Source organism: Carlito syrichta, unplaced genomic scaffold, assembly GCF_000164805.1.
Source record: "Carlito syrichta isolate Samal-C Ts95f unplaced genomic scaffold, Tarsius_syrichta-2.0.1 Scaffold305203, whole genome shotgun sequence".
In the NCBI taxonomy this organism is placed as follows: Eukaryota; Metazoa; Chordata; class Mammalia; order Primates; family Tarsiidae; genus Carlito; species Carlito syrichta.
The window spans coordinates 799,570-813,647 of NW_007249299.1; the positions used below are offsets into that span (position 1 = coordinate 799,570).

The following is a 14,078-nucleotide window of genomic DNA, read 5'->3' on the forward strand; positions in this document are numbered from 1 at the left end:
TTCATGTTTCCCTTCAAACAGAATCCATGATTTTCTATATTATATTGTACTCAAGCCTGTGAATTTTTTATATGGTCTGTATTTGGGTCTTGATACTTTTCTCAGCAAAAACATTTCCCTGTATTTTTCTTCTGTTTGTTTTTTTTTTATAGCTTGTGTTTGAGTCTTTAGTGACCACCAGGTCCACTGTAGGGTAGAAAGTGATGTTAAAGATCCTGCTTATTTTTTTCATGCCTCATGAACCAGTTTTCCCAGCAGTATCTAGGAAACAATCCATTCTTTCTGCATTGCTCTGTGGTTCTATCTTTATCATACATCATGTTCTCCTCTATACATGGACAGTTGGCCCTCTGTATCTGACATTTCTGCATCCAAGCATTCAGCCAAATGGATCCAAAATATTCTGAAAAAAAGAAAAGTATAACAATTTAAAATGATACACATTTTAAAAACAATATAGTATGATACTGGTTTGCATACCATTTACAATGTATTAGGTATTATAAATAACCTAGAGATGATATAAAGTATGTGGGAGGATGTGTGTAGGTTATATACAAATACTGCACCTTTTTATATTAGGGACTTGAGCATCTGTAGATTTTGCTATTCAAGGAAGTCCTACAACCATTCCTCAGAAGATACCGAGGAATAACTATATACTCCAAACTTTCTATTTGGTGTCCTTAGTGTGAGTCTGGCCCAAGAACAGACTGTTTTTATTGATACAGCTTAGTAATATTAGGTCATAATATGTAGAAGGTAAGTCTCCCTCTCACCCACCTTGCTGTTTCAAAATTGGCTAACCTATTGGTGAACTTTTATTCTTTAATAGACATTTTAGAAGCGAGATGGTAAGTTTCGTTAAAAAAAAAAAAATCTCTACCAGTTTTTGTAGCTCACACCTACCTGTAAATCCTAGCACTTTGGGAGGTTGAAGCTGGAAGATTCCTTGAGCCCAGGAATTCGAGACCTTGTCTCTACAAAAAAATTTAAAAATTAGCCAGGTGTGATGGCATACACCTCTAGTCTCAGCTGCCCAGGAGGCTGAGCTAGGAGTATCAATTGAGCCCAGGAGTTTGAGGCTACAGTGAGCCGTGATCGTGCCACTGCACTCCGGCCTGGGTGACAGAGTGAGACTTCAGCTCAAAAAGAAAAAGAAAATCCAACTCAAAAAGAAAAGCACACCGGCTCATGCCTATAATTTCATTACTTTGGGAAGCCAAGGCAGGAGGATCACTTAAGCCCAGAAGTTCAAGACCAGCCTGAGCAACATAGTAAGACCGTGTCTCTACAAAAAAAAAAAAAGTAAAAGGTAGCTGAGTATGATAATGGATGCCTATAGTCCCAGCTACTTGGGAAGCTGAGGCAGGAAGATCTTTTGAGCCCAGGAGTTCAAGGCTTCAGTGAGCTATGATCTGTCATACCACTGCACTCTAGCCTGGGCCACAGAGCAAGACCCTGTTGCTAAAAGAAGTAAATAATTTTTTTAAAAACAAAAAATCCAGCTGGGATTTTTAATTGGAATTACAGTGAATTTATAGATTCTAACTTGGAGAGAATTGGCATCCTTTCTGTGACACTGTCTGCGTTTATCCTAATTTTTTATATCTTCTACTAGATTTTGGAAGTTTTCTTTTTAAAAATCTTGAGCATTCATTTGTTAATTTCTACATGTTATAGTTTTTATTGTTGTGAAAGTTACCTGTTTTGTCTTATTCTGGTGTAGAACTATTAGTTTCTGTAAGTTGTCCTTATATCCAGCATTTATGCAGAATTCTCATATTAATGATAATAGTTGGTTGACTCCATTGGGTTTTTTATCTAGATAACTAGTATCATCTGCTGATATTGAGAGCATTCTTTCTTCCTGCCAACTCTCATACCTCATGTCTTTTCCATGACATGTTGCCCGAGTCTCTCTTGGCCCGCCTGCCCAGCTCTCTATTCCACATAGTGAACAGCCGCCATAGGTGGGCTTCCTGGCAACGGGGCTCTGGCCTGCAGGGGCTGCCTCTGAAACTCCTCTGTTAAGTGTGGTGGTTGTTTTGGGTATGTGGTCTTTGTCCAGCTAAGACACTTTTCTTCTACACTTTTCTTCTATTCCTTTCTTTCTGGGAACTTTTAATCATAAATGAGTGTTGAATTTTATCAAATGCTATTCTTCATGAGGTAATCTCATAATTTTTCTCTTTTATTCTATTACTGCATTGATAGAGTTTCTGATGTTGGATTGTCCTTGAATTCCTTAGCTAAACTTTGTTGATCATTTTAATTTTTAGTACATTGTTGGATTGGATAAGCCTCTGATGAATTACATTTCATATCATGTCTGTCTGGTTTTAGCATCACAATTATATTAGCTTCATAAAATGTTAGGCAACTTTCTTCTGCTTTTTGGAACAACTTATATAAGATTAAACCTTGAAAGTTCAATACCAGTCCTGAAGCTGTGAGGGCAGCTGGGAAAGCCTTTGATTACCATTTCAATTTCCTTAATGGTTATTTGACTATTCACATATACTGTTTGTATCTTTTTATTCATGGGCAATTTCTGGCCAGTGACATTTAATTAAGTTTTGTATGTGTCTCTATATAAATGATTGTATATATGTAAATGTTAGGTTTCAAAGAGCTATTTTTGAGTGTTTATTTGAATGGAGTAATAAGGTTGTATCTTCAGGTGTATATTTGAATGGAGTTGTAAGTCTAGATATTGTGTCAGAGTTGACCCAGAATTCTCTTTTTGTTAACTGTTCTAATTAAAGTGTATTACTTTTCCTTGCAGGAGGTGAGCCAGATGACCGAAGCTGGCTGGAGCAGCATATAGTCCATCAGTACTGGACAGCTAGGCCATCACGGTTTCCTCATAGTTTACATTTGCACTCCAATTTAGCTGCTGTCTGGTGAGTTTATTTAATGTAATGATAGAAAGAACTTTCATGTTTAAATACTTGCTTTGATTAGTGATGTACATCAAGTTTTTCCCTAAAATTTAAACTTTTGTTTTTGTGTTTTTTGAGTTGGGTTCTCACTCTGTCACCAGGCTAGAGTATAGTGGCACAATCATGGCTCACTACAGCCTCGACCTGCTTAACTCATGTGATCCTCCCATCTCTACCTCCAGACTACAGGCACACCACTACCCCAGCTAATTTTAATTTTTTTGTAAGAACAAGTTCTCACTATGTTGCCCAGGCTGGTCATAAACTCCTGGGCTCAAGCATTTCTCCCACCTCAGCTGGGATTGCAGACGTGAGCCAGTGCACCTGACCAGTTGTTTTTGACAATCCTAATTGAATAGTTTTGATTGCTTTAATTATTATTAAAAATAATGAAATTAATAGTATTAATTATAGTGTGTGCTTTGATTTTTTTGTTGTTAATTTCAGTGTGAATGAATTGGCATATATTATGCCATTATTTGATTTCTGTTTTAATATATTTATTATAAAAATACATTTGCTGTTTTCCCAAAAAATTGCATAATTGTAAACATTTGCCTAAATCAGCAATAAGCATAACAATTGGAATTGTTCTGAAAGTGTCCCTCAGAGTTTTCCACTGATGTTTGGAAATAAATGTGGAGGACATTTGTTATGTTTATTTGCTAACTGATTACTCGCTAAGTTTGCACTAAATTGAGAATATTCTTTGAGACAAGTTATTTTACTTAAAATCTTTTTGTTGATATCTGGTGTTTGCTCTCTGCTAGGGACCAACACTTGTACAGCAGTGATCCATTGTATGTTCCAGATGACAGGGTTTTTGTTACTGAGACGCAGGTTATTCGGGAAACTCTGTGGTAAGATCTATTAACTTAATTAATAGTCTGGAAGGCTTTATTAGTGAGGAACAAAACTGTGTTTTTTTGTTTATTGTTTTAATTTTTGGTGGAGATGAGGTCTTCCCCAGTCTAGTCTTGAACTCCTAGGCTCAAATGATCCTCCTGCCACAACCTCCCAAGTGCTGAGATTATAGTCATGAGCCACCCTGCCTGTTCTTTAAATGAAGGTGTTCAGGAGTTTTTCACATGCAAACTAGAAATGAGCCGTTAGGTATAAAGTTCAGACTTAAGATTTGACTGGGTAACCCCTTTGGGTGCCCTCCCACTGTGGAAGCTTCTCTGTCCTCAATAAATCCTGCTTCTCACTTAAAAAAAAAAAGATTTGACCATAGAGATTGTGAGATTTTGACATATTTACTACTTTGTCATTTTAAATAATTTAGTATATGATTTAATTAGATTATACTAAATTATTTCTTTAACATCTGCGTTCAAAGCCAGGTTTGCTGCTGACTGTTTTTAATAGGCAGAGTGTATCAAAGAGGGCCTGTACCCATACCTGGAAACCAAGAATTAATACAGCATGTGATGCTGCTGCTGCGACAGTCCAGTTCTGGGTGTTATTGGCATTCTGGTATTCTTAGTACTAGTGAAAAGATCTCTTGAGTCATCGAGTATATTGGGGAACTGCTTCGATGGCGCTGTTTTGAACTTCTCTCTAAGATGGTGTTGAAATACCTTAAGTCTTGAGATAAAATCAGATTTAAAAAATCAATGTCTTCCATTTTCTTTTTTTTGAGGATTTCTTTTTCCATTTTCTTATTATCTGACTTTTTTGCCCCATAATTCTGAATCTTTAACAAAAGTTTCCAGGGCATACTGTAGTGAATATTTTTCTAGAATTAGAGTACATTCATCTTTTTTATTTCATTTCAGGTTACTTTCGGGGGTGAAAAAGCTTTTTATATTTCAGGTGATAGATGGGAAGGTAACTGTGAGAAACAATATTATAGTAACTCATTTGACACACGTAAGTTATTTGTATCTATTGTAATTTAAGAACTAAAATAATAGGATTCATGTAAACTGTGGTAATATAATTTCAGGACATTGTACAGTATTAAAATTAAACATTACTGAATTTGTGCTTGCTTTCTGGTATGCAGAAAAAAACTATTAAAATCCAAAAAGCAATTTTGAGTTGTGCATCTTTACAGTACTTAGAGGATTCTTGAATATTGTTTGTGACATATTTCATTTGTTTGCTTTTCCTGCTTATTATTTCTGTCATTCCGTATTGGGAAAGCTGTATACTATAATTTTTTGCCTATAGTACATTTACTTTATATAAGTTTTTGAAAAATATAAGCCACAATTCTTTATTCTATTGAAATCAATGCTCACTCTTTTTCCTTTGTATAGAAAACTAAATATTCATTATTTATTACTTTGTCCTCTACTAAACATACTATTTAAATAATCACAAAAATATTTTACAATAAGGGGGAAATAAATTTGAGTATTTAGAGAAGATCAACTTTAATTGTGGTTTACTTGTCTTGTAGAGCTGTTTACGGTCTGTTCTGGAGCAAATAGCAGCATATGGCCAGGTTGTGTTTCGCCTCCAGGAGTTCATAGAGGAGGTCATGGGACACAGCTCCAAAAGCACACTGCCTGGAGATGGCTCCCTGCCAGGCAAGTCGGCCGGAGCTCCCTTCAGAACCTACCAGGCCTTCATGTGGGCCCTGTACAAGTATTTCATTGGTTTCAAAGAGGAGCTTACAGAGATGGAGAAGGACATCATCAGTAACGGTATTTACATGTTCTTCATTTTTACTCATAAGACACATAACTCATCTTTTGAATACCGTTGAGGTTATTCATCTATGTAAAGTTTCAAAGTTAGGTGACAGATAAGTAATTCTCAGTAATTCATTTAATTTTACAATTATTTAAAGTTTATGTTTTTAAGTTACTCATATTTCTAAAAAATAAAAAACCTACAAAAGGAGTTATAGTGAAAATGTAAATTGTTCTTCTATACCAGCTCTCCAGCCAGCCAGTTCCCCTCCCCAGGGCCAGTCCTCAGCTTACGCATTCTTCCAAAAGCGGTTTAGACATATACAAGCAGCACGGACACATACGCCCACACCTACGAGTCATTACACTACTCCCTTCAAATTGTTTTCTTGTTTATGTTTTGAGGGTCATACCATACAAGTCTATGAGGAGCCTTCTTTTCCTTTTTACAAATCGAGTGCTTCGTCATCGAGTGCTATCTCATAGCCCCATCCCCCTGAATGGACAATTAGGCTCTTCCCAATCTTTTGCTATTGCCCGTCATGCTGCAGTGATAACCACTTCTGTATATCCATAATTATACACAGGCAGTGAGTTATCTGCAAAGTCTTAAAAATGGAATTAGTGGGATGACATGTATGTAATGATGTGGGGTTTTACTGGGTTTTGACACATTGCTTTCCAGGGAGGTGCAGATAAACAAATGTATGTCTTGCCAGCATGTATATGAAAACATGTTTCCTCACACTCTTGCCAGTGGTGTTATCAAACTTTTTGTTCTTCACCAGTATGACAAGTATAAAATGGTAACCCAGGGTAGTGTTTTTTTCCTTAGCTGTTAGTTTCAAATACCACAAAAAATAATACAGAGAGGCCCCATGTTCCCATCACCTTGCTCCCCCCCACTTACATAGTGGTAGCATGATCAGAATTGAGAAACTGACATGGGCATGGCATATTGGCCAGACTGCAGAGCTGGCAGAGGTTTCCCAGTGTTGTAGGTATTTGGTTTAAGGGGGTGGGGGTTTGTTCCTTTGTGTGAAGTTCTGTGCTGTTTCGCCACACGCGTCACTCCATGTAGCCGTTTACCTTCAGGATGTGGAGCTGTGCCCTTGCCTCATAGGACCTTGCTCAGCAACCCCTTTGTGGTCGCAGTCTCCCCATCCCCTCACCGGAGCATCAGCCCATTGTGAGGTGTTTTTGTTTTACTTGGTATAATTTTAATTTGCCCAATTTTATTATTGAGTGACTTTCTGTGTGTTTAGGAATCACTCCTCTTTCCCTTTCTATAAACTGCCGGTTCCTTTACATGTTTTTTGTTTTTTCAGCTAGGTTGTCTTTTTATCCTTGACTTGTAGAAGTTTTTTCGTCCTTAGAGAAATTAGTTCCATGTGATGTGACATTAAAACCCACCACCTTCCATCTTGTCATGCCTTTCCATCAACCTAATAAGTAGCTTAGCATTTATATCACATTTTGGGTGCAGATATTTTTCCTTGCTGTTGAGTTTGGTTTATTGGTTCTCACAGATACTACAATAACTCTCGCAGTAGTGGTGGACAAGTTGTCACCTCGATTGGCTCAACTCAAGGTCCTGCACAAAGTGTTTGGTACTGGAGTGGCAGAAGTTCCACCCGACACTCGAAATGTTGTCCGGGCATCTCACCTGCTCAACACCCTATACAAGGCCATTCTGGAATACGACAATGTTGGAGAAGCCTCTGAGCAAACCGTATGTGGGATTGTGTCACTGTACAGTCAAGGAGTGGTAGATAGCCTATCATAGTTCTTTGTTAAATGGTATTTAAACCATGGATTGTCAGAAAGTATTCAGAATTTTAAAATTAGCTTCCAGGAACAAAATCATGGCCTTCACAGCAGCACGGATGCAGCTAGAGACCATTATACTAAGTGAACTATCACAGAAACAAAGAACTGAATACTGCAAGGTTAGGATCAGCAGATGCTGGACACTGCTAGGGGCGGGAGGGAAGGAGGAAGGATGAGGGACACTTGGCAACACACTGGATACCAGGTCTGCTATCAGGATAAGAGAGGGCCCGCTAGAAATCTAGACTTCAACGGCATGCAACATACTTCTGCAGCAAATCCTCGCTTGTAACCCACGACTCTAAAATAAAAATTGTAAAATAATTAAATAAATAAAATTAGCTTCCAGTTTTGAGGCCACAGGAGACTGGCTTTTCAGCTATAATTGCCAAACTTGTCAAAAGATTGAGGCAAAGATAAAGGAAGATGTGAAAAGTTCATGACTGACTTATCTAGATATTTGCAATATATAAAAACACATCTATTATATGAGTTATCTAAAGTAGTCACATTCATAGAAACAAAGTGGATTGGTGGTTACCAAGGGCCAGGTGATGGGGAGTTGTTGTTTAATGGGTACAGAATTCCAGTTTTACAACATGAAAAAGTTCTGGAGCTCTGTCACAGCAATGTGATTGTACTTAAAACTAGTGAACTAAAAATGATTAACATGATAAATTTTATGTTATACGTTTCTTACCACAATTTTTTAAAAATACAAAGCTAACTAGAATCTATAATCTAGAAAGCTACTGTCTTGTCTGAGTGCATATTTTAAGTGTACTTTTTGTTTCTCACCATTTTGGTATTACAGGTCAGTATGAAAGAGGTTGATTTCTCTCAGCGCTGCCATTTTTGTCCTACTGGGAACAATGGTAGAAAGAAACTATTTCCTGTTTCTTAATAATGTAGGCAGGGAAACCACCATTTGCCTGTTCTGTCCCAGGTTGTACTTGTCGTCCCTATGTAATTCTCACTCTTAAGAGGGTCCTAGTATGGACCACAAGCAATATGGTCATCCCATATTTAGGTAAGCTGTTCATAAGGATTTTATAGTGTATGTTTTTGGGTTTTTAATTTCTTACTTTTTATTTAGAAAAAGTAGACTTCTAATGGCTTTTTAAGGGCATTTTTAGAGATGTTTAAGCCTCATTCTACCTAGTGACCTAGGAGCTCTGAGAGCTGACTCTGCACTCTTGACTGCAGGTCTCGCTCCTGTTCTCTCTCTGGGTGGAAACAGTACGGCCATACCTGCAGACAGTGGATGAGTGGATTGTGCATGGACACCTGTGGGATGGCGCCAAGGAGTTTATCATCCAGAGGTAAGGCGGTAGCATTGAGTGCAGGGGACGCTGGGGCTGACTTCTTGCATCTGCTTCCACATAAAAATTGAATTTTTTAAAAAAAATTTGGGGCTTTTATAGAGGATGTTGGTACCAACCATTTAATATGGTTGTCCAAGTTTTATGTCAGTTCACAGCTTTTCTTACCAAACTGTATTTTTGGATGATAGTATATTTATGGCTGGCTGGTATGTTAAAGTGCACACTGCTGCTGGGCTTGGTGGCTCAGCCTGTAATCCCAGCGCTTTGGGAGGCCAAGGTGAGTGGATTGCCTGAGCCTGCGTGTTTGAGACCTGAACAGGGCAACTTATCAAGACCTCATCTCTACAATAAATCAAAAATTAGCCAGGCGTGGTAGCACACACCTATAGTGCAGCTACTTGGAAGGTACTTGCAGCTACTTGGAAGGCTGAGGTAGAAGAATTGCCAGAGCCCAGCAGGTCAAGGCTGCAGTGGCTGGGAGCGTGCCACTGCACTCCAGTCTGGGTGACAGAGTGAGACTCCAACTCAAAAATAGAAAAACAAAAAAAAATGCACACTGCTTTCCAAAAACTGAATTTAGGTGTATATCAGATGGTTCCATTCCCATTGTAAATGATCAATACAATAAAATGAAAATATTACAGAGTATGCCTCTAACATATTTATTTCTCATAATTAGATACTGTTTTTTCCCCCTTAGTATAATATTTAATAAAACAAGGAAATTTTTTAAATTCGTATGACTATTTCCCTTCAGTTAATTGAGTTTTTCTGCATGGAATCATATAAACTGCAGTGTAGAACTGTTTGTACTCTTTTAACTCAATTTTAAGCTGTGCAATCTCTTTTGATATATGGTTTCTATTGATAGCTATCCATTGAACTAATCAGGAAGGATAACTTTAAGTCCTTAGTGTTTTGGAAGGGTAGCAGTATGTACACAATGTTCACATAAATGAACTGCCCTTCCTTCAGCTAAAACTCATGTCTGTCACTGTATCCTAGTTCATTAATCTCCCATGAGAATTTTTGTGAAAATGGGATTCTGACTGTTCTTCCAGGGTGATGAGTGACCATAATCTTATTGTTAAACGCAGTCCAGGCGGGGCATGATGGCTCACTCCCATAATCCCAGCACTTTGGGAGACTGAGGCAAGAGAATTGCTTGGGCCCAGGAGTTTGAGGCCAAACTGGACAACATATCGAGATCTAATCTCTACAAAGAATCAAAAAATTAGCTGTACCAGCTACTTGGGAGGCTGTAGAGGAGGATCACTAATGACCAGGAGGTCGAGGCTGCAGTGAGCTGTGATCATGCCTCTGCACTCCAGCCTGGGTTACACTGAAACCCTGATTCAAAAAAAAAAGCAGTCCAGTTAAGTATCTTGTAGAGAAGTCTACAAATTACTTTCACAGGAGATGGTAGATGAATAAACTTCTAAAGAGGACCAAATTAGTCATATTTTAAATAATTTCAATTCAGAAAACTTTCTACTTATTTACATTTTACCTATACCATTCAAAGATTGTATTCCCTTTTCTGTGTTAATCTGGGGTCAGATTAAGACTGCACCATTTTGCCTAAAGATTGCTTCATTTTACTAATATTTTTTTGGAATGTCTGGACAACATTCATGGAACAGGTGTACTGTTATTAAGTAACAAGTTAAAGTTTAAAATTATTTTGAATCTATTTAGAAACAAAAATGTTCCGGTAAATCACAGAGACTTCTGGTATGCAACTTACACATTATATAGTGTATCAGAAAAGACAGAAAATGAAGAAAAAATGAGTGATAATGCTAGTGCAAGTTCTGGCAGTGACCAGGGGCCCTCCAGCAGGCAGCACACCATGGTGTCCTTCCTCAAACCTGTCCTGAAGCAGATCATCATGGCTGGCAAGTCAATGCAGCTGCTGAAGAACCTGCAGTGTACAGAGCACACCACGTGCCAGGCAGTGGCAAGAGGTAACCTACTTTCATGTGTCTCCCTCAGTGTTTGGACTACCATTCCCTGCTCACTCTTGACATCCTGAGATACTTTGTAGTTTGGAAGTCACCATCCAACCTGGGCAACATAGTGAGACCCTGTCTCTAAATAAAATCAGTGAGCCAGGCATAGTGGCATATTCCTGTAATCCCAGCTGCTTGGGAGGCTGAGGCTGAGGGTGAGGTGGGAGGATCACTTGAACCTAGGAGTTGGTGGCTACAGTGAACCGTGAGCATGCCATTGTACTCAAGCCTGGGAGACAGTGAGATCCTGACTCAAGGGGGAAAAAAGTCATTAAACCCTCTTATTTTAATGCAAATTATTTACATGATTGAGTAATCATGCTGCCCATGATTGAAAAGATGATTGTCTTCATTGGAAACTTTTAGCACTATGAAAGCGCAGTGACAATAAGTTCCACATGCAGTTTCCTTACTCTTGATTCCTTACCTTTGGACTGGGCTTTTAAAAAATAATTATCCAGCATTTCTTTTTTTTCTTTTATTATTTTTTAAAATTAACCTAATAATTGTACATGTTTATGGAGTACATAGTGATGTTCTGATGCATATAATATATAGTGATCAGATCAGTGTAATTAACAGATCCATCATCCCAAACATTTATCATTTTGTGTTGGGAACATTCAGTATTCTCCTTTGAAACTATGTAATATATTACTATTAAATGTAGCCATCCTACGATGGTACAGAATGCTATACCTTATTTCTTGTAGGTAGCTGTAATTTGGTGTTCTTTAATCAGTCTCTCCCCATCCCCCTTGTACTTTCCAACCCCTAATGTCCTCTGTTCTACTTTTTACTTCTATGAGATCAACGTTTTTAGCTTCCACATAAGTTCAAACATACGAAATTTAACTTCCTGTTTCTGGTTTATTTCTCTTAACTCATTCGCGACCGCTAATGTGAATTTACATCATTCCAAATTCTGTTGCTGTTTGCTGCTGACGTGAATTTACCTCATTGTGGAAGACTGTCTTTTTGGGTATACAGTCCAAATAAAAATACAAAGTATGGAGTGCTAGTCAGATTGGTGTCTGAGGCAAATACTGGATATGTCTGCAACTTTAAGCTGTGTTGTGAAAAAGGTGACAATTTAGAAAAGACCATTTCACTTGTGCTTAACGATAGAAGTTTGCAGCAACCAGCCTCAGATTTTTTTTTTTTTATTTTCACCTGCTCTTAATATTAGGAAAGTGAAAAATTTGCCAGTCGCAAATATATTAATATAATTTCCTCTACTTTCATCAGTATTGCCACAAATAGAATTTCATTCTTTTTCATAACTGTGGAGTATTCCACTGTGTGTGTGTGTGATCTTTTTTGTTCATTAGTTTATTATTGGACACCTAGGTTGATTCCATATCTTGACTGCTATGAATAGTGCTGCAATAAACTTTAGGGTACAGCTGTCTCTTCAATATTCTTCTGATTTCCCTTATGGATCAATGCCCAGTAGTGGGATTGCTGGAGCATATGGTAGTTCTGTTTGTAATGATTCGAGGAGTTCTTTGTGGTGTCTGTATTAGTTTACATTCCCACCAGTATTGTCTAAGAGTTTCCCTTTCTCTACATACTCACCAGCATTTGTTACTTTTTGCCTGTTTGATAATAGCCTGCCTGCCTGGCTGCCTGCCTGCTTTCCTTCCTTTCTTCTTCTTCTCCTCCTCCCTCTTTTCCTCCTCCTCCTCTTCCCCCTCCCCCTTCCCTTTGTCACTCAGGCTGGAATCCAGTGGCAGGATCACGGTCACCACAGCCTTGACCTGGTGGGCTCAGGCAATCCTTCCACCTCAGCCTTCCAAGTGGCTGGAACCATAGATGCACACCACCACAGCTGTCTAATTTTTTTATTTATTGTAGAGATGAGGTCTTGCCAAGTTGCCCAAGCTGGTCTTGAACCCCTGGGCTCAAACAGTCCTCTTGCTGGGTTTACAGGTATGAGCCACAGCACCCATCCAATGATAGCTATTCTAACCGGGGTGAGATGATACCTTGTTGTAGTTTTGACTTACATTTCCCTAATGATTAGTGATGTTGGGCATTTTTTAATATATCCGTTTCTCTTGTCTTTCATTGAAAAAAGTCTTTTCGGATCATGAAATCATTTTTTTTATAATTGGGATGTTTGATATTAATCCTTGTCAGATGAATAGCTTTCAAATGTTTTCTCCCACTCCATAGGTTGTCTTTTCGCTTTGTTGATTGTTCCCTTTGCTGTGCAGAAGCTTTTAGATTGTATATATTCCAGTTGTTTATTTTTGCTTTTGTTGCCTGTACTTTTGTCTTTTTTTTTTTTTAATTCTAAATATGTGGAGTACAATTCAGGGTTAGGTATACAGTTGTTCATTATGCAGGTCCCCTTGTTGATGAGGTGTGCCCTCTCCCCCCCAGCTCCTGGCAGTTTCCCACTACTGCCAATCCCTTTCTTATAGTATTGTTATAGTTGTTCATGGTCTGCTTATGAGTGAGCACATGTGATACTCGCTTCTTTGTTTCTGTGATAGATCTCTCAGTATTATAGTCTCTAAGTCCATTCAAGTTGCTGCGAAGTTCATAATTTTGTCCTTCTTTGTGGCCATGTAGTATTCCATTGTGTATATGTACCACATTTTTTAAACCAGTCCTCTTTTGATGGGTAGCATAGTTGGTTCCGTGTTTTTGCTGTTGTAAATAATGCTATAGTAAACATGTGTGTGCAGGTGTCTTTTTCATAGAGTGTCTTGAGTTTCTCCAGGTATGTTCCCAGTACAGGGATTGCGGGGTGGTATGGGAGGTCGATTTTTAGATCTTTTAGGAATCGCCTCACTGTTGTTCACAGAGGCTGTACTAGTTTACACTCCACCAACAGTGTAGAAGTGTTCCCTTTTCACCACATCCTCTCCAACAAATGTTTTTAAGATATTGATAATGGGCATCCTGACTGAAGTTAGGTGGTTTCTCAGTGTGGTTTTAATTGGCATTTCTTTGATGACTAGTGAGGCTGAGCTGTTTTTCATATATTTGTTGGCTGCTTGTACATCTTTTGAGAAGTGTCTGTGTCTTTTGCCCACTTTGTAATGGGGCTGTTTGTTTTTTTCTTTTTGGCATGTTTGAGTTCCTTGTAGAGCCTAGATATTAGGCCTTGGTCAGATAAACAGTTGGCAAATATTTTTTCCCAGTCGGTGTGCTGTCTCCCCACTCAGTGGTTTCTTTGGCTTTGCAGAAGCTTGTCAGTTTGATGAGGTCCCAATTGTCTATCTTATCTCTGATGGCATGGGCACTTGCGGTTTTGATCAGGAATTGTTTGCCAGTTCCAATTTCCATAAGAGTGTCTCCTGCATTTTCTAA

The 14,078-nt window shown here is 38.4% G+C and overlaps 1 protein-coding gene across 5 annotated transcripts in view; it reads left to right on the forward strand.

Annotated features, from left to right (window-relative positions):
• The window catches only part of TUBGCP5 (tubulin gamma complex associated protein 5), a 65,703-nt gene that overhangs the window by 16,839 nt on the left and 34,786 nt on the right, over positions 1-14,078 (forward strand). For 3 of the 5 annotated variants that reach the window (XM_008061320.1, XM_008061323.1, XM_008061322.1), the window contains exons 7-13: positions 2,789-2,906; positions 3,716-3,805; positions 4,724-4,817; positions 5,353-5,599; positions 7,117-7,319; positions 8,624-8,739; positions 10,441-10,709. In XM_008061320.1, the coding sequence (XP_008059511.1) occupies positions 2,789-2,906; positions 3,716-3,805; positions 4,724-4,817; positions 5,353-5,599; positions 7,117-7,319; positions 8,624-8,739; positions 10,441-10,709 (1,137 nt within the window). The remainder of the gene's footprint in view (positions 1-2,788; positions 2,907-3,715; positions 3,806-4,723; positions 4,818-5,352; positions 5,600-7,116; positions 7,320-8,623; positions 8,740-10,440; positions 10,710-14,078) is intronic. The other 2 variants (XM_021714075.1, XM_021714076.1) reach the window with 1 other exon arrangement.